Source organism: Aythya fuligula, chromosome Z, assembly GCF_009819795.1.
Source record: "Aythya fuligula isolate bAytFul2 chromosome Z, bAytFul2.pri, whole genome shotgun sequence".
Taxonomy (NCBI): domain Eukaryota; kingdom Metazoa; phylum Chordata; class Aves; order Anseriformes; family Anatidae; genus Aythya; species Aythya fuligula.
Window position 1 is genome coordinate 12,410,340 of NC_045593.1, and position 23,847 is coordinate 12,434,186.

The 23,847-nt window shown below is 38.3% G+C and overlaps 1 protein-coding gene across 3 annotated transcripts in view; it reads right to left on the reverse strand.

Annotated features, from left to right (window-relative positions):
* Positions 1–10,818: 10,818 nt before the first annotated feature.
* PRLR (prolactin receptor) overlaps positions 10,819–23,847 on the reverse strand; it is a 163,923-nt gene continuing 150,894 nt past the window's right edge. For all 3 annotated transcript variants that reach the window (XM_032205702.1, XM_032205703.1, XM_032205704.1), the window contains 8 exons: positions 22,548–22,689; positions 20,903–21,035; positions 18,631–18,800; positions 17,170–17,339; positions 16,004–16,148; positions 15,078–15,177; positions 12,698–12,767; positions 10,819–12,061 (listed from right to left, as the gene is read on the reverse strand). In XM_032205702.1, the coding sequence (XP_032061593.1) occupies positions 11,036–12,061; positions 12,698–12,767; positions 15,078–15,177; positions 16,004–16,148; positions 17,170–17,339; positions 18,631–18,800; positions 20,903–21,035; positions 22,548–22,689 (1,956 nt within the window). In that variant the 3' untranslated portion in view covers positions 10,819–11,035. The remainder of the gene's footprint in view (positions 12,062–12,697; positions 12,768–15,077; positions 15,178–16,003; positions 16,149–17,169; positions 17,340–18,630; positions 18,801–20,902; positions 21,036–22,547; positions 22,690–23,847) is intronic.

The window sequence follows — 23,847 nt, forward strand, 5'->3', positions numbered from 1 at the left end:
GGCAGCCCCCGGCGAGGCGACCCCTAGGGCAGGGGAAGAACCGCCTCAGCCCTTCGCTGCCCCGGCTTAATGCCGCCACCCTGTCCCTGTCCCTGTCCCTGTCCCTCAGGGGCTCGCTCCGCTCTGCCTCGGCTCCCGGCGCTGCCCTTACCGCTGCCGAGCCGGTGGCCGCCCCCCTGCCTCAGCGCCGCCATGCCGCCCGCCATGCACCGACCTAAGGGGCCCCGGGCAGTGGGGCCGCTGCCCTCGCCCCGCCCCGGCCCCCGAGGGCTCGTCCCGCAGCTGTGGGGAGGGACAGCGGGGCCAGGCGGCTCGCGAGGGACAATAAAGGTGTTTTTTTGTTTGTTTGTGTGGTGGTTTGGGGCAGCTGAGCGCCACCACAAGCGCTCTCTCGCTCCCCATCCTCAAAGGGAAAGGGGGGAGGAAATACAATGAATGGAAAGGGCTCAAGGGTTGAGATTAGAACAGGGAAATCACTCAACAGTGATCATCACAGGCAAAACAGACTCAGCATAGGAATATTAATGTAATTTATTGCCTATCACTAACAAGGTAGAGCAGTGAGAAACTAAAAACACAACAAAAACACCTTCCCTCATTCATTGTCTTCCACCTTCCTCCCTCCCCCCCGAGTGGCACAGAGGAATGGGGAATGGGGGCTGCAGTCAGTCCCTGACGCTTCGTCTCCGCCGCTCCTTCACGGTCACTCTCTGCCCCTGCTCCACGTGGGGTCCCTCAGCCAGCAGCTCTCCAAGACCTGCTCCCACACAGCTCCATCCCACGGGGTCCATCCCCCAGGAGCAAGCTGCTCCAGCACAGGTCCCCCACAGGTGGGCAGCAGCTCCCCCCAGACCCTTGCTCCTGTGTGGGCTCCTCTCCACGGGCTGCAGCGTGGAGATCTGCTCCATGTGGGACCCATGGGCTGCAGGGGGACAGCCTGCTCCACCAGGGGCCTCTCCACAGGCCGCAGGGGATCTGCTGCTGTGTGCCTGGAGCACCTCCTGCGCTCCCGCTGCACTCACCTGGGGGGGCTGCAGGGCTGAGTCTCACGCCTCTCTTCCCGCTGCTGCTGTGCAGTGGGTCTTCCCTTCCCTTCCCTTCCCTTCCCTTCCCTTCCCTTCCCTTCCCTTCCCTTCCCTTCCCTTCCCTTCCCTTCCCTTCCCTTCCCTTCCCTTCCCTTCCCTTCCCTTCCCTTCCCTTCCCTTCCCTTCCCTTCCCTTCCCTTCCCTTCCCTTCCCTCCCGTCCCCTCCCCCCCCCTCCCCCTTCCCTCCCCCCCCTTCCCCTCCCCCCTTCCCTCCCCCCCCTCCCCCTTCCCTCCCCCCCCTCCCCCTTCCCTCCCCCCCCTCCCCCTTCCCTCCCCCCCCTCCCCCTTCCCCTTCCCTCCCTCCCCTCCCCTCCCCTCCCCTCCCCTCCCCTCCCCTCCCATCCCATGTCAAATTGCACTTGACCTAGGCAAAAATGAGTATGGGGAAAAATCAGAACAGGTGTAATTAGGGAAAAATATGAACCAGAATGAGATATTATCTGTAATCTGGGTGATAAAGAGAATTTATCTGTAAAATATTATCTGGGTAATAAAGAGATATTGAAATATATTGTTGGAAGGAGAGGGATAACTGACTGAAGACCAATTTCTTTGCTCTCTACAACTCCATTAAAGGAAGTTGTGAGGAGCTGGGGTTCAGCCTCTTCTCACAGGTGACTATGGCCTCTAGTTGAGCCAGGGGAGGTTCAGGTTGGAAATTAGGAGAACTTTCTTCTCAGAATGAGTGGTCAGGCATTGGAATGGGTTGCCCAGAGAGGTGGTGGCATCACCATCCCTGGGGTGTTCAGGGAAAGGTTGGGTGTGGTGCTTAGGGACATGGTTTAGTGGGTGACATTGGTGGTTGGGGGATGGTTGGACAAGATGATCTTGGAGGTCTTTTCAACCTTAATGGTTCTATGATTATTCCTCCTCCTCCCTTCCCCCCTTTTTTTAACTTCTTCCTTAAAGAATACTGTCATGACCAGCAAGGATGGTGAATCTTCTGAGGGAAAATAAGAAGTGCAAGATTCTAAAATACTTAGCCTTCTTCAATGAAACTTTACATTCAAAAACTCGCAATGCCTGAATTTCAGTGATAATGACAATTTTCAAGAAAGGAAGAAAGGAAGGAAGGAAGGAAGGAAGGAAGGAAGGAAGGAAGGAAGGAAGGAAGGAAGGAAGGAAGGAAGGAAGGAAGGAAAAGAAAGAAAGAAAGAAAGAAAGAAAGAAAGAAAGAAAGAAAGAAAGAAAGAAAGAAAGAAAGAAAGAAAGAAAGAAAGAAAGAAAGAAAGAAAGAAAGAAAGAAAGAAAGAAAAAGTAGCAAGAGTCTAAAAGTTGTGACCTTGAAAAGGAGCCATTTGTGTTAACACTGTGGTTTCCATGAAACCTAGAAGATGGATTGTAGGTGGTACTAAACATCACACTTCTCTCCAGTTCTGCCTTGTGTTCCCCAGTTTGGAGCAGGTGAATATATTGCTAGTTTTGTGCTCCAAAAAGCATGTTATAGGAATGAAAATAAGCATGAGTAAACCAACCTTTCTAAACAGCTTCTCCAAGAAGTCAGAAGTCCTTCTTCACACAGGAGTTTCTCTTATACCCAAGATTTTATGAATTGATGGCTGTATATTGCATTTTCACTACATGCAGGATGGAGCTTCCTGAATGCTAAATCAGCTGTCCAGTGCACACAAAGTGGGTTAAACACATTTATCAGTGGGCCTTCCACTTGCAGAACAGTGGGAGCCCATCCCACAAACTGTCCTGGATGTCTGACTTTTCTTTTTCATTATTATATATAATGGAATTGCTCAATTTTATGAGGAAAGCTAGAAGATTCTGAGAATATTATTCAAGAACTTTTATTAAATTGAAATGCGAACATCATTGCAGAGAGATTTTACAATGACAAAATATAGAAAAGTCCACCAGAAAGCTACAGACTTCAGTAACAATATTGATCTTACAAGTGAAATTGCTAACAGATTTTATTAAAGCCAGCAGTTTCAATATTAAGAACTTAAAAAATACATACCTTTAAAGCATTTTCCTTCAAATACACTTAGAAACAATGAAGAATTCCTGAGCAACTATTTTTGTACCAGTACGCTCCAACCAATGTACATATTAATATGAAATCTACTTTCTATAATTTCTTAAATTTTAGAAATTTACAAAACATTTGGATCTGGTTCATAGAATAATTGTGCTTCAAGTCATTCTGTTGCTAAAGTAATGACACTACAATAACTTGGATGTTCCAGATTGCATACAAATTCTGAAAATGTAATGGAAATGCCTAGCTTTTATTGCAAAGCTAGCAATGAATTGGTTTATGCAAATGGAAAAAAAATGCTTTAAATATGGATGGTCTCTTTCTTGATTGGGAATTATCTTGTTTGTTGTGCATACTATTCAGAACGTGCAATTCAAATTATAAATAAGTTTCTTTGAGAGATCTGCTGGCATTATCAAAGGCAAGGAAATTCTAGAGACTCTCTCCTGTGTTTAACAGCCTGCCAGAAATTTGAACAAATACAAATTATTAGTGGCTTTTTAGTTCTTTTTTTTTTTTTTTTTTTTTTTTCTTCCCTTGGCAGTACTTTTTCAGAGCAGCATCCCCAGTATTTCTGTTATACACAGACTAAAAAAATAAAATATGTGGAGCACAATATAAAGATTTGAGAAGGTCAAATGTTGCTGAGTATCTATGAGCAATATAAATGAATATAGCATATGTGAAACTGATGGTTGTGTTATTCCAGATGAAGAATGGTATTTGATGTCAGAATAAAAAATTACTTTCTGAGATGAAAAATGAGCAACAGTATAGCAGCCCAGGAGGTCCCTTCTCAGTATATCTGAGCAGTAGTTTCCTCTTCTTTTTGGAATGAAGGACATGGGGATGAGAATTCAGAGTACTCTATCTACAGCATTATGAATATTAAAACGTGGTTTGACATCATTATACTTCCACCTGTATTCTATAGAAAAATCTGCATATTCTTAGACATGTATAGTTTTCTGTTCTACTCAAGGGATATTTTCTGCTACTGACATCTATAAAGATTTCCAGTATCCACTAAAAATTCTATTCAGTGCTATATCTATAAAACTGACCATTACAATCTTTGTAGGAAGTAAAGTAAAATCTGTACATTTTTATTGATGTCAAAATGAGGTGAATGTACTCAGCAGCTCACTAAAATAGAAGTGGTGTTGTCCAAAAATAAGATTGTCAAATAAAGTCCAAGACCAGCACCATCACAGAACAGAACAGAACAGAATGTTAACTCTTCTGAAAATAAAAGAGGAAGATGTGAAAAAAGACTTCCTTATTTCTAACTTCTCTGTGTACTGATGTCTTGAGTATAAATCCAGCTAAAAGACTATCAGCACTGCAAGACAGCACAAATAACTGAGTTATTTCTTGAATTACTTTTGATAGATGCAGTAGTTTCTCTTAAAAACTTAGCTTAAATGGGAGAAATGTATTTTAAGTCTGTATTGGAAATTCTAGAATTTATCACCAAGACATGGACTTTGTAATTAAGGAAAATGTCAACTGGTATATTGTCATGCATTGTCATATCTGTTAATATTGTCACAGGTACGAACTATACAATGCCCAGAAATGTCAAGAGACCATTTACTACTATCCACAAAACATTGTCTCTTGGGGTTTCTAGGTCATTGCATTGCCTTTAATAAATAGAAGATAGAAGAATGCTTAAGAATGACAGATGTATGTGTGAGACAATGTAAAAGGATAAAAAAATCTCATTCATAAATCTGTCTGAAAAAAAATGAATTGAATGTAGCTTTTAAAAACCATGTGGTACGTGTGGTATTTTTGTTGATTTTTTCCTTAGGGCTGTAGGAAATGCAACAGCAGATTAGATGAGGGGTCTAGCTGCTCAAGCATTGTTTGCCAGGGGCCAATATCAGATACTTGTAAGAAAATCCTGTAATTAATATAAATGGAATGAACTCTCATGTATAAGTATTTTTCAGCTTTTATCTAACAGCTGATCTGTAGGAGCCAATTTCAGCATCTTGACGACCGGTTAGTACTTAATAAGGCATTACATTTTTTGTGGACTATCTCAAGCAACTGTACGTATTCCCACTTTTGATATAAATATATATATGTATATATATATTTTTTTTCTTAAAAACTCATTTATTACTCTACCATTTCTGATTTTTTCCTATCTACTCTTACATTTGATTCTTTTGCTTTCATTTTCTGTTCTCCCTCCTTTTTTTCTCAACCACGGTCAATATGCATGTTTGCCCACTCTGATTTCTCAACTACCTGTGCACCTTCCTGTAGGGTTCACTGTGACTGTGCTCCTCTTCCATTCTGCCACATGCAGTTTATCTTTAATCTCCTGCTTGACGTACACTGGAAAGATGAAAATAATTTTTCATTTATTTCAAAAGGGTTTTCAAGGCAGAGACAAAAGATTGTTCCAGCTCAGTGTAATTCAGTCCATCTGTCCACACCCATAGGCACTAGAGTCTGAAGGAAGTCAGTGACACTGTATGAGGGTTTGAGATAGTTGAGAATAGGGGTATTTCTCCATTTTCTCTGTGTATCTCCATTTTCACTCATTTAGGAGCAGCGTTTGAAGATTAATTTCTCAGAAGCAACTGAAAACAGGTCTTTCTAAGTAGTAAGTACCGATAAATGCTTAGTTCCCTCTGGTGAGATCCAAAATCAGACCACCTCTGAGAACTCAGCTCATTCAGTCCTAGCAAGCTGGGCATGCAGGCAGTAGCAAAAAGCAGAAAAGGGACTGATGCTTTAGGAAAATAGCAACTGCCAAGCTGGTCAGTATGGCTTTCCCTAAAAGATGGAAACTTCTTTGTTATTTTTTCACATAAAAACATATTTGGATACAAATGTCTAATATCCCATCCTAGTACTACTAGAGCAATACAAGTGATGATTCCATGACAAGCTGTTAGTTAAGAGAAACAATTTGAAAATTACAAATACATTTTTAGAAAAGAATCTGCATTTTGACACACAAAGTAAAATGCTTTTTTTCTGCCTTTTTAAAGGGAGCAAAAATAAACAACATCTGAGGTAGCGATTCTTTAAGAATATGGTGCCTGATCTCATGACGCTTTCATTTCATTTGTCTTTATGGCTTTTAGAAGATGTCTAATATTCATTAACTGGCTTAGATGACTTTGGTTTCCTTGCACAACACTTTCAAATTGTTTACGGTTAATGAGAAATTATCAAACACATTTACAGGCTTGTATGTGAGCTGCACATATACAGTGCTCCATAGATCACAAATAAAATGGTTCTTACTCATTTTTAACATCTACTGTTACTACACTTTAAATACTTAAATGACATTTAAAGCAACTATAGATTTTCCAGCCATCTAAACATATACACATAAACAGATATACCACAGAGTTCACTGCTTTAACATAAACCACTTATCACTACATATTTGTGTTTCAGTTTGTTCCATAAACATGTACATCCTCTTATTAGTATTCTATAAGGTCTGTTTACTGCATTTTTTTTTTAAATAATCCTTTGTAGTTACATAGTGTCATTAAGACCATTCTTCAAACCTGTATTTTATGTGAAAGTAAGTTTTGGCAGCACATGCCCCACCTCAGTAAATCATATTTCTTTAAGAGTCAGGAACATTATATTGAAATACTAAAAATATACATTAAATATGTCTTTGCTAAAGGAAAAAGTTTAATTAGAAAATTTAAAATAATGAGTTCTATTTCTAAAAACTGAAGAAAAACTGTACATAAAATAATTCTGAGTCCAAAGGAAAGGTATTTAATTGAAATATATATATATTAAATTTTATGAATTTATAAAATGAATTACTTCTGAAGAGCCTTTTAGGACTTTTATGTTACTAATAGGTAGTTCACGCTGTAAGAGACACATATATAGATCTAACTATGAAAGCATCATTCAAACATAAATCCATGTGAGAAGTTTAACTAATGGTATGAGACCTAGCGAGACAATCCCTGTTCCTGGGGTAAATTATGTTACATACTTCATCACTGTATATCAAAAGAGGTGTCATGTGCTTGTTATCCCCACTGATGTATCATAATAACTTTACAAGAATCCACTGAGTACAATTGCTACAAAATCTCATCTATTTCCTACTTAAAAGCTAAGAGCTGTAATAAAAACTAAAGTTGCAAACAAGACAATGAAGTATTTGAACATCCAAAGGCCCTCAAACTTAGCTGATGGTTATCCTGATTTCACAAGATACTAGTTTATTCTCTTTTGATGTGCAAAAGTACAGTTTAGATGTTAAAGGCCACTTTCAGAAGGTATCACTCCCACCTAGGAAGTAACAGGGTGTTTTGGAAAATAAAAGTGCATAAAAATGGAAAATAATCAAACTGCACATTTGTTCAGCTTAAAGGATGAAACACATTTATGAAAAATGTTTTAAAATTCTATTTAGCTAGCAAATCCCTCAAAAAGATAAGCTACATCCAAGCAACCAAAAAATACACCTTTTCTACTTGGGCTGAATTTCTGTTTTCACAGAAAGCCATGATGATTTGGCATCATGAGACTGTCATTGGCAAAGTTGGGAAAGAATCTATGCCTCATAATATAATTTATGCCTGCAGGTATTTTGCAGTTTCAGTACCAGTTTATGGCTAGGCATATAGAAACGCTTTCACTCCGTTCTCTTTCTGAGGGAGAATTTGTGGATTTACCTTCTTTTTGATTTCTTGCAATCCTGTTTTTTCATGCAATAATACTGATTTTTTCTTATTTCTTTCTTTCTGGCAACTTGCAGTTTGCATGTGCATATAAATTAAAGGTCCTCTGAAAAGCTGATCTTTTGGGTTTTATGAACTCAAGGTGTTAAAGTTACTGATGTTCCTGGGACCTATCAGCTGCCACAGAATTGGACATAACCCACAACATTAATACAGCCCATATTTTTCAATTTAAGCAATGTCAACATAGGAAATATTTGAATAAACATTATTTAAATTCTCATTTTTGGACTAGAGGGTCATACTTCTCTATTAGAGCAAGCTAGGATAGACAAACTTAGTAACAGTCAATGGAGTTTAGAGTATGAGTCATCTCTTTCTAAAGCACACACTTGTATTCTGACAGGCAAATCATGCTCTAGACTCCATGATCTACAATAAAAACTTAGCAACCAGGTACATGTATAGATACTTCCATTTAGTTGGGATCAATAATACACTTAAAATCTGCTCAAAGTTGTGCCTGTCTTCCTCTGGTCCAAAATAAACTGTGACAGCAACAGTCTGCTGCTGACACGTTATCCCACCCTTGCTTTGGTTTGTAGCATCTCTGTAGCCACTTGTAAGTTACCATAAGTAATCCACTCTGTAAAGAAAATCTTTAGGATGTAGCTTGATAAGATTCTATAGCCTCTATACAACACCAGAGGGATGCTAAAGGCCGGCAGCAGCATGTCCTTATGCATGCTGTTAGGAGTAGAAAACAACTGCTTGGCTCAGATATGTCTGTCTGTGTAAAGAAAGAACGTGTCTGATTCAGATTGGTCTTGTCTGATTCAGTCAGAAAAGTGAAGCATTCAGTCAGAAGAATTAAGCATTGTCAGACAGTATACTATCAGCTTACATACATGGACACACAGATTGCTGTCCTGTAAAACATTCCAGTTTTGACTGATAACTTAATAGTTTCTTTGCAGTACTTTTAGTATCTAGAAAATCTGTAAGATATACCACAAATGCTACAGTAAAATTGTCCTGTTACCTGTAATTAAACAAAATTTTATGCTTGGCTGCTCTCTGAAGTAGCCACTTCATGTCTTCAAGCAATGAACTGAGTGGCTGAATTAAGAATCTAAGATCCCTCTCTGTGCATTCAGCAGAGCATCCAGACTGCTCCAATCAGCCTCTAGAAAGGGGAAGTAAATTGCAGGTATAGAGGTCACAGACTTCAAATTTGATGCCTAAAGTAAATGTTACAGTATCCACTAGCATACATGTTCATATACACACAGATAGTTAAATTCTAAAGTCCAGCCAGTGAACGGGCTAGACAGCTTGACCAATCTGTACTTGAGCAGTTCCATTGCATGGAAGTATCGTATGAGAATTTGATTTGCCAACTAAGATGTTTTTGTTTTTTTTTTTGCGGACCTTCAAAATCAGAGGGTCTGTTTTGGCTGGCTCTGCAGCTGCTTACCTGATACTGCAGGAAGGCTGGCTCAGTGCATAAAATCAGAAAAAGCTGAGAAATATGACACTGTTCAGAAAGGACAAAAGAAGAGAGCTCATCTATGGTAAATATACTTTCCATCACATGTGCAGTACAATTTCCCTTACCTTATGCTTCCAATTCCCACTGAAGCTAGTGGTGTTGGCTAAATACTTGACCTAGCTTTAATTAGCCATGACTTACTTGTTCATACTTCGATGGAGTAAATTAAACTTTTGCTTCAGGACGGAAGGGCCATAAGTACACAGCCATTCCACTATCATTTTGATTTTGCCTTCAGTTACATGTGGTAAGAGGAATCCTGACTCTTTCCACAGTTGCTTTCCAACTACATGGACCCCTTTTCTCACTCCTGTTGCTATTTCAGCAGAGCACTAACTGACTTTATGCTGCGTATCCCTGGCTGTTGAGGCTGGATTCCAAAACTAATTTTGATAAGTTCATTATGAAATATCTGAAAATTTTCAAACTTTCTTTCCAGGCTAAGAGAAAAGTGTACATGATGGCTAAGGATGCAGGCAACCATCATTCCATTCATGAGTGGCATGAGAGTACGAATTAAGTGGGAAAGAAGCTTGCTCTCAAAACCTAGATTCTATTTTAATTTTATAATAACAGCTGGTAAAAAACATCAGAAATAAATAATTTACAATTCAAATAGTAATACATTTGCAATATATTAGAAATATAGTTTAAAAATGACTTCATATCCTTACTTAGTATAAAGTTTAATTTTATGCTTTGTATAGAAATAGCAGCTTTACTTGTTACCTCTGTTTCAGCAGAAGGAAACAGAAAAGTTGCTAAATAGCTAAACAACATTGGGAAATTAAAAAATATTTTATTTTGCTTTTTTTTTTGGTAATAGAAAAATAGCCTTTAAAAATACATTGTTAAATGTATGGGACTGTACTAAAGTAGAATTGTATATTATGTACAGTAAGGCAGTATATCAAATAGTGTCCTGCTATTTTTTTTCATGTTTGATTTGACTGGAATAGGCTATGAATGGGATGCAGAGTTTTCTGTCATATTGAAACAAAGCAAGATATATTTAGAGGATTTTTTTTACTGTAATTAGTTGAATATATTCTCTTTTATATATGTTTTTTCCATATATAAGAGCTTCAATTTTCTTAAGGGTTGAGAAAAAGTATAGGGAAATCTTAATCTACTGTCACAATACACTCAGAAAAAAATATGTTGTAGATCAGAATGTCATTGTGTAATGATTTATCTGATTTAGAAACTGCTCAGACAATTGTGGTGTACTGACCCATAACATTCTTAGTCTTTGTTGAAACTGCAGTATTCCCTTAGGTTGAATCAAATAACAGAAGATCTGCAGAATTGAAGAATTAGTTTGCAATGTATTTTTCATGGCACATAGTATCCATTTCCTCATTTCGCTCTCTGAGAAATGTGTTAACGATCCAGGGTTTATTTCTATGATTGTTATATCAAACCACAGTTTATTTTATTCTCTGTATAATACACAAATGAGGCTATTTTTTGTTGTTGTTGTTAGTTTTTTTTTTTTGTTTGTATTTAGGGAACTATTTGCTGTGTGGTTTTATTTTACTGTACATAACTATTAACAAAATTGATATGTAAATCACAGACTTGTCAGCTAGAAAATGGTGTAAGCTACAATTGTGACATAGTAGCATAATCTTAAACCACAGCATTATTATACTGATTGTATTTGACTCATTCTGTAGCATTACCTGATGAAGAGTGATCAAACTTTTAGTTATTTAAAAGAGGGCATAAAGGAGGATGGGTCCATATACTCTGATCCACTAGTCTCTCTTTTGCAGTCACTTGGAGCTGTCAGACAGTAGCTCATGTTTTTCTCAGCTTGACCTTGCTGAAGGTTCTGAGATGCTTCCTTTGCAGGTTCTTGAGACATAGGTGTGTGCTGGACTCGTGAATCTGGCATTAATACTAGAATATTATGGTCCACAACAGTTGAGACCTTTGTATATTCTTTGCTGGTTCCTGGAATAGTGTAATTTTCAGTCTTCCCACTATTTTCTTTATGTTTCAGTAATACTGCTGGCTCCTCATCCTGCTTGACTTTGTGGACTTCTACGTAGTCCATTAGTGTACCATTCAAAAAAGGTGACTTTTCATTAGGTCTGTTTTGTTTGACCTGCACTGCAGTTTCCTCAGTTTTGGAATGCAAATTCTCCATCTCTCCTTGTTCTTCCATGTCTCCAGGGACTGTTTCAGTAACAGAATATCGTGACTGATGCTTTTCTTCATTTTCCACTAAAACTGGGGCAACATTCACATTTGTGGTAATCAGTGTTATTTTACGTGCATCTACAGTGCTGTGGTAGGCAAACATAGGAGGTTGATTATCAGGTAATTGAGCTGCAGGCCACGTGGATGATTTTGTGCTCTCACTGTTAGAAAGGAGTGTTTTCCGTTCTGAGGCTACACACTCAGTTTCCCAGCTCCTTTTCACAGCTTTATTTTCTTGAACATCTCTTACATCTTGTGTTTGAAGCGTTGATGGAAGGGCACGGGACTCCCTGCACTTTTCAGAAAGCAGTGAAGGGCTATCGCAGCTTCCTCGTCCTGAATCACTGTCTGTTTCCTTGGGTGTTGTTTTTCCCTTTTTACTTGGGTTACCATTGCTGTGACTTGGCATGAGTTGCTGATCCTCGCTGTCCTCTACCTCTAGGTATTCTATCAGTAGTTCCTCACAGTCTGATGTTGGAGGAAAACCATGGCAACCAAGAGCACTCAATAATTCTTCAGATTTCCCTGTCTGAAGGCATAACAAATAAGATATTGATATTTTTCCACTGTTAACATTAGGGCTTATATAACTAGAACAATTGTGAACAGTCTACATATTTATTAGGCAAATACTATAATAGCTACATCTCTAGATGTAACCTGGATTTCTACTACTGCAAAAAATAGTGTAATAACAGTAGAACTTCCTCTGAGTTCCATTAGTGGGGAGATCCCACAGTTCATGTTTCTAAAATGGAAGGGCTAGAGAGCTTCTGGCAGATAACAGTCTCAAGGGTTTGGCAAGAACGTAATGGAGGAGAATTGACAGAACAGCCATGTCCTTGTCTCCTCAACACGGCCAGAAACTGTGGAGAGTGACTTATCTAAGAACAACTTAGAACACCTAGGAATTAAGCTCTTACTGTGTCCCAGGTAGCAACTGAAGTTACAAACCCTGTAGATATATGCCCTCCTATTAGTGCCAGTCAAAACTGTGTCTCATACATACGTTACACATGATCAACCTGAAAGTTTTGCTTATTTTTAACATTGATTACATTAATTAAATATGTTTTATACTTAATTATGGTAGTTGTTTTTGATAGTACTGAATTTAAAAAAGTAAGTAATGGCAAATTCTTATGCTGTTATCAGCAGTACTCACCTCTAACAGATGTGTATCAATGCCTTTTATTTTCGGTCCCGGAACTGGTGGTAGGATAAAGGCTATCATTCTAAAACAAACAAACAAACAGAAATTAACAAAACAAACAGAAAGCAAAGAAAACAAACAAATGGACAAAAAACCAACAGAACAAATACAAATGATATAAATATGGGCCCTCTCTTACCCCCTCCCACTCTTTCATGTGGGTGCCAATGGTGTAGCAACAGGAAGTTTGAGTGCTATCAAAAGAGGTTTCTGGGCCCTAGGAAGACAAGTAAAGGAAGAAGATGACTGAAGAAAAGTTGAAGTCTCCAATCCATCTGGGAGACTTAAACTTCCCAGGCACACACTGGGAATATCATATTGACAGGACAAGCAAGCCTGGGAAATCCCTACAGCATGTTGAAGATAACTTTCTGTCACATGCACCGAGTGAGCCAGCCAGCTCTCCTAGATCTGTTGTTTGAGAGTAGGGAAGGCCTTCAGGGAGAGGTGATGGCAGGTGGCTGTCTTGGCCACAGTGATACTGATGAAATAGTGGAACATTTTGTGGAAATAGTTCAACATTTTTGGTGTAGGGAGCAAAAAGGTCAGTGGAGTTGCCAATCTGGACCTGAGAGAGCAAATTTTAAGCTTCTCAGGCCGTTAGCTAGCAGCATCCCCTGGGAATTGACTCTAGAGGGTTTAGGGTACATGAGAGCCAGTCACTGTTCAAGAACCACCTTTTAAAAGACCAGCAGCAGGCAAGAACGGTATCAGGGGGTGCTGGTCCAGAGCAGGCTCAATGTGATCCAGCAGTGTTCCCTGGCAGCCAAGAGGACAAAGAATATTTTGGGGTGCATTAAACACAGCATGGGTAGCCAGCCAAAAGAGGTGAGTCTACCACTGTATTAATGCTGCATGTTAAGGTCCACAATACATATAAATAATAATAATAATAACAATAACAATAACAATAATAATAATAATAATAATAATAATAATAAAAAGAAGCCAGAGGATCACACCAAAGTTGGTAAATGGCTGGAAGGCATGTCCTATGAGGAGAGGCTGAGGACACTTGGCTTGTCTACTTGGAGTAAAGGAGGCTCAGAGGTGGCCTCATTGCTGTCTGCATCTTTCTGAGCAGGGGAAAAGGAGAGGTGGGTGCTGGTCTCTGTTCCCTGGGAGCTGATGAGAGGCTGTGTGGGAATGGCACAAAGCTGCACCAGGGGAGGTTCAGACTGGACATTAGGAGCAATTTCTTTACCGTGGGGGTAGCCAACCACTAGAAGAGGCTTCCTAGCAGGGTGGTTGATGCACCATTTCTGTCAGTGTTGAAGAGGCATTTGGATAATGCCCTCAATAATATGCTTTAATGTTTGGTTAGCCCTGAAGTGGTCAGGCAGTTGGACTCAACAGCCTTTGTAAGACCCTTGAAACTGGGCTATTCTAAATTCTGTGTTCTCTCTCTGTATTTGTTCTCCCATTTCCTCCAAAAGTTACTGAAATTTTAAATACTCCTCCCCTATCTTTTGCCTCCCTGTTGGATGTCTGTTTCCTGCCTGCCTTCTGTAGCCAGGTAGTTTACTAAGCCAGGTATAGTTCATAAATTGTCCTTAGATATATTCATAAGAAACAGAACAGCATAAAAGTTATTGAACTGGAAATGTAATATTACTAATGTCCTTTCATTATTCTTTGTCCCTTAAACTCCAGCTCTCTCAAACCACTGTAACTTCATCACTGACCAGGACACAGTGATGTAGGGCACAGTCCTGGAGGACTAGTGGGCCTCTGTGTGCATACTTGACTGTTATTTGACTGGTACTAAACAGGATTTACGATGAATGACTTCTGAATGCTTTTCCATCAGCAGTTTCTCTGTTTCCTCTACTCATACACTATTTTTTGCAATACTTCCACAGAAGAGATAAACTTTGCAACACCTTCATCTTTGAGTGAAATCAGACAAAAATTTAATAAATTATTTGGGAAATTGACTGACAAGTATGTAGAAAGATAACTTCATAACATAACCTTGTTTCATTTAGAAAATTAGTCCAAACCCAAAACATGTGTCTTCAATAGCAGCAGGGATACTCCAAATGATATTTGCTGAATACTTAATGGCTAACCAAGATTGCCAGATATAATAGAGACATGGCTTTACCAATTAAGAATTTAGTTTTTCATTTTTAGTCTGTTTTCTCTAAAGAACAGAAGTACCTCTTTATCATTTGTGAATTTAAAATCAAATACCTGCAATTTATACTACATAACACTTTTACAAGAAAACACAAAACCTAATTGAAATTAAATCAAATGTTAATAACATAGTTTTGGAAAAGTATACTGAGATTTTTAACTCCATAGGATTGTGAAATTTGTGACTTACCTGTACCCTTTTAAAATCATTGTCCAGCTCATGATTAAACATATAAGAGATGACAAGACACCCACGATGATCCACACAATCATATCTTTTACTCTGAAATCTATGAAAGAAATGTAATTATTTGAGGATTCACCTAGCATATATACAATCAGAATGATAAAAAAAAAAAAAGAAAAGAAAAAAAATCTCAAATGACTTTTATTTGAAAAACTGTTCTAAGCTGCCAAATTTAGTACTGAATCTGGAGGCCTCTACTAGCACACACAGATCTCAATATTCATTGCAATATGTGGTAATTAATATACTTAGCATTAATAGCACTATGCAGGAAAAAAATACAGAAAAATGTATGAAGAAGGAAATTTTTGCCAATGTCTGTTATAGTAACATTTCAAATCCACTTATACCAACATAGTTATTTCATTATCAAATGGATATCATATAATTAATTAAATGGTGGGTAAAATAATTTAGGATGATGATTTCTGATGATTTCAATTGTAACATGACACTTTTTACATTGAGATGTTTATTTTGAATTCATTCGAGATAATGTGTAATGAAGAGATGTTACTGTCTGAAGGCAGTGATCCTTTGTTGTTCTGATAGCAGTTCTAATGTAGCTACCAGAACTCTCCTAATTAGAAACTACCATCATGAGAACAGATGAGGCAATAAACAGAAAGGATGTTGTTTAAATAAGTAAGGAAATTCATTCACTTGCTTAACTCCTAAAAGTAACTAATGAAATAGCTGTCAGTATAGTGCAGAGAAGCTGAGAAATAAGTTACCTTAGCAATGATGTTGCTACCCATCCTAGGGAAACAATGGGGTGTCAATCTGCACGAGTGCAACTGACAGCTAACAGAAGTATTACACAAACTTGCACTTAATAACAATTACTGAAAGGATGCCTGGCCACTCACCATTAGGGATCTGAATATAGTTTTCTGAGCTCCATTCACTCCATGATCCATGGTGATCTGGTTTGCAGTGAATCTGTACAATGTACTTCTTTCCTGGATTTAAACTAAACATTTTATATTGTGTTTGCTGTCCAACAAAAATAGTCTGGAAATGAATTAAAAATCATAAAATCCATATATAATTAAGACTTTTTTTTTTTTCCCCCTAGGAAAATCATAGCTAATTTAGTCTTGATAACCAAGTTGGGAATATAGAAATAACCTGGATCGCTTCCTAATAATCGTTATGCAAGTCATTGAAGTAATAGTACATTTATTTTATTTTTAAATTCATCTAACAGTGCAGTAGGAATGATATCTGGCCTTGCTATACTGTGCAAATTAAACTACTGCAAGGACACATAATGTGGCAGGTATGGTAGGTATGAAGGAACTGTAGTAATGGTAGGAACTGCAGTGGTGAGAAGAGAAGACTGATGCAAGAAATAGTGACTGGGGAAGAAAAATGCTAAGAGGAAAGAAGGAATGTGGAGCTGGTAGAACTGCATAGTTCTAGTAAAGTAAAGAGTAAAGTAGTAAAGAGTGGATCATGCAATGACCAGGGAGCTGGAAAGTACAGTGGTGAGGGAAGGCAGAAAGCAATACAGAGAATACTGTAATACTGGGAAGTATTACAGAAGACAAGGAGGTAATGCAACTATATACTGATAGCTAAAGTCTTTATTTGTCCCCCAGTTGTTTGAGTTGCACATCCTGGATATGGACAATAATTACTAGGTGACCATGACAACTATTATCTAATGGTCATTTGTACAAATTTAAATGATTTTACATAATGCCATTGAGCTTTCTGTTACCTAAGAAGTGCTTGTGGTTGAGAACAAATTATCAGAAAAGAAACCCGACTAAATGAGAACTAACAATTTAAACTAAAATGCCAATACGGTTAATATACGGTCACAATTAGAAATAAGTACTTCATCACCTGCTATCACACAGCAGCATCTGAGATACTAATTTGTCAGTAGGAATCTGTAGATCACACAAGCACTACTTTTGAAAAAAGGATATATTTAATCCTGTGTGCCTGCTTCATTACAGTCAGGCATGGGACCTGACTGACAAACAGTAATTGATCATCTAGCAAAAATTTGTGACATTCTTACCTCCCATTCCTCTCCTTCTTCAGGCTTTAGTCGCAACTCGTATTCAAGGGTAAGCCATCCAGATCTGACATCAGCCAGTGGGGGTGGAGACCATGTCAAGACCAGATATGGTTTTCTATTCATTGGCTTTTTTAATTCTAGAGTTACATTCACAGGAGGATCAGGCTGGACTGGTAAAATAAAAGAACTGACAGTAAGAGTCTGAATGATTTTTCTTTGCATCTTAGAAGAAGATATGAAACGTTGTGAGTGGTGAGTTGCCATCTCCATTATATCATTAAATTGGAATGGGTGCTGAAATACAGGGACCAAGATTTCCTGATAAAGTAAGCATAGATTTATGAATTTGGAGAAACTGGAGAACATCAGATATGTGGAGTTCATATTGAGATTTGCCTTAATCATTTATTACCTGAAATATTTTTTTCTTACATTACTATTTATTGTTGCTGTTCCCCACAGCTATGTTTCAAAGTTAACAGAACCAGTTAACATCTTTAACGCTGCGTTATAGAAGTTGTGGTATATCATAAACTTATCAAAGTTGGCATATACCATTAGAAATGCTGTACAAACAGATTTAACTGATAAAAATTGCCCCCTTCAATCTTTAACATTCAGAAAACACAGCAGTATAATCCCAACATGCATAGATAGAAATACTTAACAGCAAAGCAAAACAGATATTTATAGACAGACATGTCTATAAGAAAAATAAAACAAAATGGAATGTAGGTTTCTGCCATAGTCAGGCTTGCAGCTACCTCAGTTCAAAGGTAGAACTCCCACATATAGTGCATGATTTTTACCACTGTATGATGCAAAGCTTCATCAGGTAAGTAGTCAGGGCATAGAGGTAAAATGTAAAGCCTTTTCTCCATGAGCCCTTTTCCAGATATCAAGCTCCCGGCAGCCACATCCTTGATAGCAAAGTAATTATTGGTGATAATGTTCCTTTCCCTTAGAAAATAACCTACATACTTGTGCACAGTTACTCTGTGTAAAAAGTCTGAGAGAAGAGAGTATCAGCACATTGCCATAAAAAGCACTGATTCAACTTCTCTTGAATCTGAGAAAAAAGCAAATTTCAGACTTATAGGTAGTCAAATTCAAGTATTTTTAGTTAAAAGATCAATCTGAATTCAGCTGGTGGTAGAGTAGAAAAGGATTTTAGCTGGCTGGTGTTTCTTAGGGCTTGACTGAAGGAAATACGTAAAGTCAATAAATGATTTTCTGAATACAGTTTTAAAGCTTTCAGCATTTTAATGATTCCTTTAAAAATAAAATGCTAAAAGGATGAATATTGACTTATTATTATACCAGAGAAGATCTTTTTTGTTCTCACATATTTTTAACTTGGATATACTACTATATATGAGAAGAGCTGCAATGAAAATTATTGTGTCAAAACCCATAATTTTGAATTATTTGTTTCCACAGAAAACACTTATTATCTCTTACCTATGTAAGTCACATCCACATAATGAGGATCAGAGCTGTTACTTCCTATTTCATTAGTTGCCCTGACAGTAATATTGTATATGGTCCAGAAAGAGGTGTGTTTTTTATCAAAGTAGCAGGAATTAGGGCCTGCAGTTCTGTAATCTGGACATTCATAAACTTGTTCTTCTCTGAAATGAAAGAATCATAGTGATTACACAGACTGAAACACCTGACTTTGATAACTAGTAGTTGCATTTGGATCCAGCACGTTTAGAGCTGGATCAGAATCTTTATGCCTGGCAATGTGAGGAAAATCAGAATATTGCTTTCAGACTAAAGAGTAATTGAACAATTTCAGGGACTGTATTAAGCTTTTCCCTTGCAAAACAAAGACTAAAAAGCCTGAAGAGTTTAGGCTGTGGTACATGTTGTTGTGGCTAGTAGAGTACAAATATTTTCTGAACACCCTTGTCTACTACCTAGCCTCCACAGGTTTCAGAGCACCAGTAGACATAATTGCTACAGTCTTCTAACCTATCTGTTAAAAAATGAGTATTTTCAATGTTCATTTCACATTTACATGAATTTTTGCCCACATCATATGCTTTCAGAATCTATTTGGTCTTTTACCAAATGTTCCTACAAAAAAAAAAAAAATAAATAAATCAAATTTGTACATGTCCTCCAAATCCATTCACTAACTTCCCAAAGTGAGCAGGTATAGAAGACAAAGTTGATGAAGAATATGTAGCACTTGTTTTCAGGATCCTCTGAGACACAGTATGACTAAAGTAAGGCCTTTGATACCGTCCCTCATGGCACCCTTCTGGACAGACCGTCCAACTGTGAGATGAACAGGTTGATGCTATGCTGGCTAATGGACTGGCTCAACAGCAGAGCTCAATGAGTTGCAGGGAAAAAAGGGAATGGGGCTACGTCTGGCTGGTGGCTGATCACTAGTGGTGTTCACCAGGGCTCAGTTCCAGGGCCAGTCCTGTTCCACATTTTTATCAGTGATTGGATGCCCAGGTGGAACGCATTTACAGCAAGTTTGCCAGTGGTACTAAACTGGGAGCTGCTGCTGATGGCCTGGAGGGATGTGAGGCCTTGCAGAGGGATCTTCATAGACTGAAACATTGGGAGATCAATGGCATGAAGTTCAGCCAAGGAAAATGCCAGCTGACTGGAGATGGAGCAATGCCAAACACAAGTACAACCTGGGAGATGAGTGGCTGGGGAGCCGCAGGATGGGGTCTGGGGGTGCTGCTCCACAGCAGGCTCAACGTGAGCCAGCAGCATGCCCTGGCAGCCAAGAGGGCAACGAGCATTTTGGGGTGCATTAAACACAGCATGGGTAGCCAGACAAAAGAGGTGATTCTCCCACTGTACTTCGCACTGGTGCGGTCTCACCTTGAATATCAGGTGCAGTTCTGGGCTCCACAATATAAAGAGAATGTTAAGGTCCAATTTATATATACATATATATATATATATATATATATATATATATATATATATATATATGTATATATAAAGCATTTAAGAAAGAATCCAGAGGAGGGCACCAAAGCTGGTGAAAGGGTTGGAAAGCTTGTCCTGTGAGTGAGGAGAGGCTGAGGACACTTGGGTTGTCTAATTGGATTAAAGGAGGCTCAGAGGTGGCCTCATTGCTGTCTGCATCTTCCTGAGCAGGGGAAAAGGAGATGGAAGTGCTGGTCTCTGCTTCCTTGAAACCGATCACAGGGTGTGTGGGAATGGCAAAAAGCTGCACCAGGGGAGGTTCAGACTGCACATTAGGAGCAATTTCTTTACCATGTGGGTGGTCAACCACTGGAATGGGCTTCCTAGTGAGGTGGTTGATGCCCCGTGCCTGTCATTGTTGAAAATGCATTTGGATAATGCCCTCAATAATGTGCTTTAACTTTTAGTTACCCCTCAAGTGGATAATTCTGGTCATTTGGGAAAGCTTCTGTCTGTGGTGCCAAGGAGCTACAGGAGTTACAGGACCATGCCTTTTTATTGTGAACACTATTATGCTGTTGCAGCACCATGGCAACTATCAAGGCAATCTATCCATGCCAGTAGAATTCACAGTAATTTTAAAAACCCAACATTATAAAAAGATCCTTTTTTAACCTTAAATATGTCATTACTAGTGCTATTCCAGAATATGTCACTTGCACAAAACCCTATAGTAAACTATAGAAAAAAATCTCCTAAATGCAAAACTTAATCTTGATTTTCCATTTCCTTCTGATACAATACTGAATAATTGTATACAACTTATTACCCTTCTTTGCTGTAAAGTAAAGTGTAGTTGGTAGGACGTCCTCCATCTGAACCAGGTTTCCACCAACAGGTAAATGTTTCCTTTTCTGGAGAACGGCATTTTGTTATTGTAGGCTTTTCAGGAGGTAACTCTTCTGCAAGAGTTCATAAATGAACTAATTAGTAAGTTTAATGCATCAGATCAACTCTGAATTTATAAAACAAATTTAAGTGGAGGAGGGAAAATATATTTTTTTCTTTTTCTACAAAGAAAGAAAATGTTTTGCTTCATTATTTACACAGGAAAGAAAGGGCATTCAGTGATCAGAGCAGCAGCCTTTTACTTTGACTTGGATTCAAAATCCTTTTCCACTGCAGCTACACTGAAGAACTACATTTTATTTCCCTGGCTGTAACTTTTTTCAGCTTCCCAAATCTGACAAAGATTTGCTCAAATTTGCTCAAATGCTGTCAGCAGGTTCTGTAAGATTATTTAAAATACACGCTGCTATTTGATCTATTACCTACGTACACAGTTGTTTTTTTTTCTTCAAAAATGTGTTTTAAGATGCAGTTGATTATTCAAAATAAATAAATAAATAAATATGCTGCCAGCTGCTTTGGCTTTTACAAGAAAAAAATGAATAAGAACATGTTTGCCCATGTCTTTATGTCCCTGCCAGTAATTCTCTCCTGAAGTGCCTATGCTGGGCTGACTCAAAAGATACAAAGAAGTAGTTTTTGTATTTCCTCCTACAGTGATATGCCCAGTACTCACTCTATTTGCCTAATTGCTGCCAAGCAATTTATAATTATCTGGATTCCTGATGGTTGTTACAGACTCAAGCAAAGCAATTAGAATTGGGGTGAAGAAGATGCTTAAATTCTGAATATTTTGATGGTTGTCAAAACCACGATGTGCTTGAAACCTTTGCAGTTATGTATTTGTGGCAAAATATGTTCTCATTATATTAATAATATATATTTTTTACTATTTAGAATGGTGCCATTGATTTTCCAAATTTATAATTGCCTCAGGCAGGTCTGAAAATGGGACATTTACAAAATATTTTTTCTATTATCAGTAATTCAGCAATCTCCATGTCAAATAATGAATAATGCAGTTAGTGACAGAAAAAGAAGACTTGAGACAACCTGGCTAAAGTGTCTGATAACAAGATATGAAGTCATACATATTTAATGTCCCAGCAGAACACAGATAATTATTCCCATGTGATAGCAGCTGCAGTGCTATGCTCTGTTATGCTCCTGGCAGTGATTTCAGTCCAGTTGCTAACGAACAGATGAGTGACTGTTACACTAGTACTTCTACCTGATATCTTTAGTTAGGTGAAATCAACATGATTTTAAATGGCAGGACAAGACCAAAAATTATGCAAACACATTTGTATCGAAAGTGACTTCCTAGTAAATCCCAGTCTGTTTGTCATAGCCAGTTTTGGCAGAGGCCAAGTACTAAGTGGGTCAGCAAGACTAAACATATCATTACACACAAAATATGGCAGGATGTGCTAAGTTGTTCCTCTGACACTATGAAGCATCTGTGTAAGGAATCAGGTTTTCAGGGCTGCCCTTTAGGTACCTTTCACAACACTGAACTGGCTAGAGCATAAACACAATTAACAGAACAGTAATCATCAACTCACCACTGGGGATCTGAATGTGTTTTTCAGCGCTCCATTCACTCCATTCTCCAAGGTCTAACATGCAACGGACCTGAACGACGTACCTTATCCCAGGATTTAACCTGCTCACTTTATATTGTGTCTGCATTCCAACAGGTATTGTCTGGAAAATAACATAGAATTGGTCCATTTTAACGAATAAGACATAAAGAAGTATGCTTGTGTCACTGACTTTTGAAAGGTAAGGATTTCAATCAGATAGTTTTTAAGATGTTAATTACAAAGTAGTAAAGGTAGTGGTTGAATGAACAGAAAAACCCACTTCAGTGACATTGAGGTTCTGATGCTCAAGTGTTGTAGACTTTCTAATAAGTACTTCATCAGATCAACACTGAAAGGAACATTATAGGTAGTTTGACTCAGACAATCTGTTTAATGCCTCTTAGTGGTTAGTTTTAGGTCTTACTATTAAGTCCTTTACTTAGGCCCTTTAAACATCTCTTCAGAAGTCTTTCAAGATACATAGCTTTCTCCATTTGTAAGGCATCAGCAATTTAGGTAGCATTGAGGCCATCTGAATATAACTTTAAGAAAGATATTTTATCCTGGTATCCCAGCTGTGGGAGTACTGTGGCCCACTCCTAGCAAAATGACAACAATTGGGAATTTCAATGTAAATAGTGTGAGTAGAACACCCCAAGCTTTCAGACAATGGAGGTTTGCTCCAATTAATCATGTTGAGGATGACAACTCTCAGCCCAATTAAATAGTAACTAGGGAATTACTGACATCTGAAACACAGTCAGCTTGAAAAACAGCACTAAAGAAGCATGGAAATTTGGTGAGGGGAAACGGAAACAGCAGCTGTAGTTGAAATTCAGTGTGACGCTATCAGAAGCTGCTCTGCTAGTATCATGACCTCTGCCTGAGCCAGACAAGAGCAGCACAGCCTCTCTCTCTGGTGCTGCGGGTATCTGCACTCCAGGCAGTGTGGATATTATGATTTATCTGTTGTATTGCTGACACTGATTTTTGACTGCATAGTTAACTGATTGTTCATTAATTATATTTTAATGAATCATTAAACTGCTTTGATCATGATTTGGCTTGAACTATGCAAACTTAGCAGTGTCTTACTGTGATGGCAACAGACACTTTGATGAAAATGTACAATTAAATATTCCATCAGTGGGCTAAATAGATCTATTTATCTTACTTCTTAGTATATTACATATCAAGGACCATTATACAAATACCATGAATTTCACTGTCTCTGTAAGTTCTGACAGTAATTCTTTTTTTTAATCAGTTTGGTTACAGT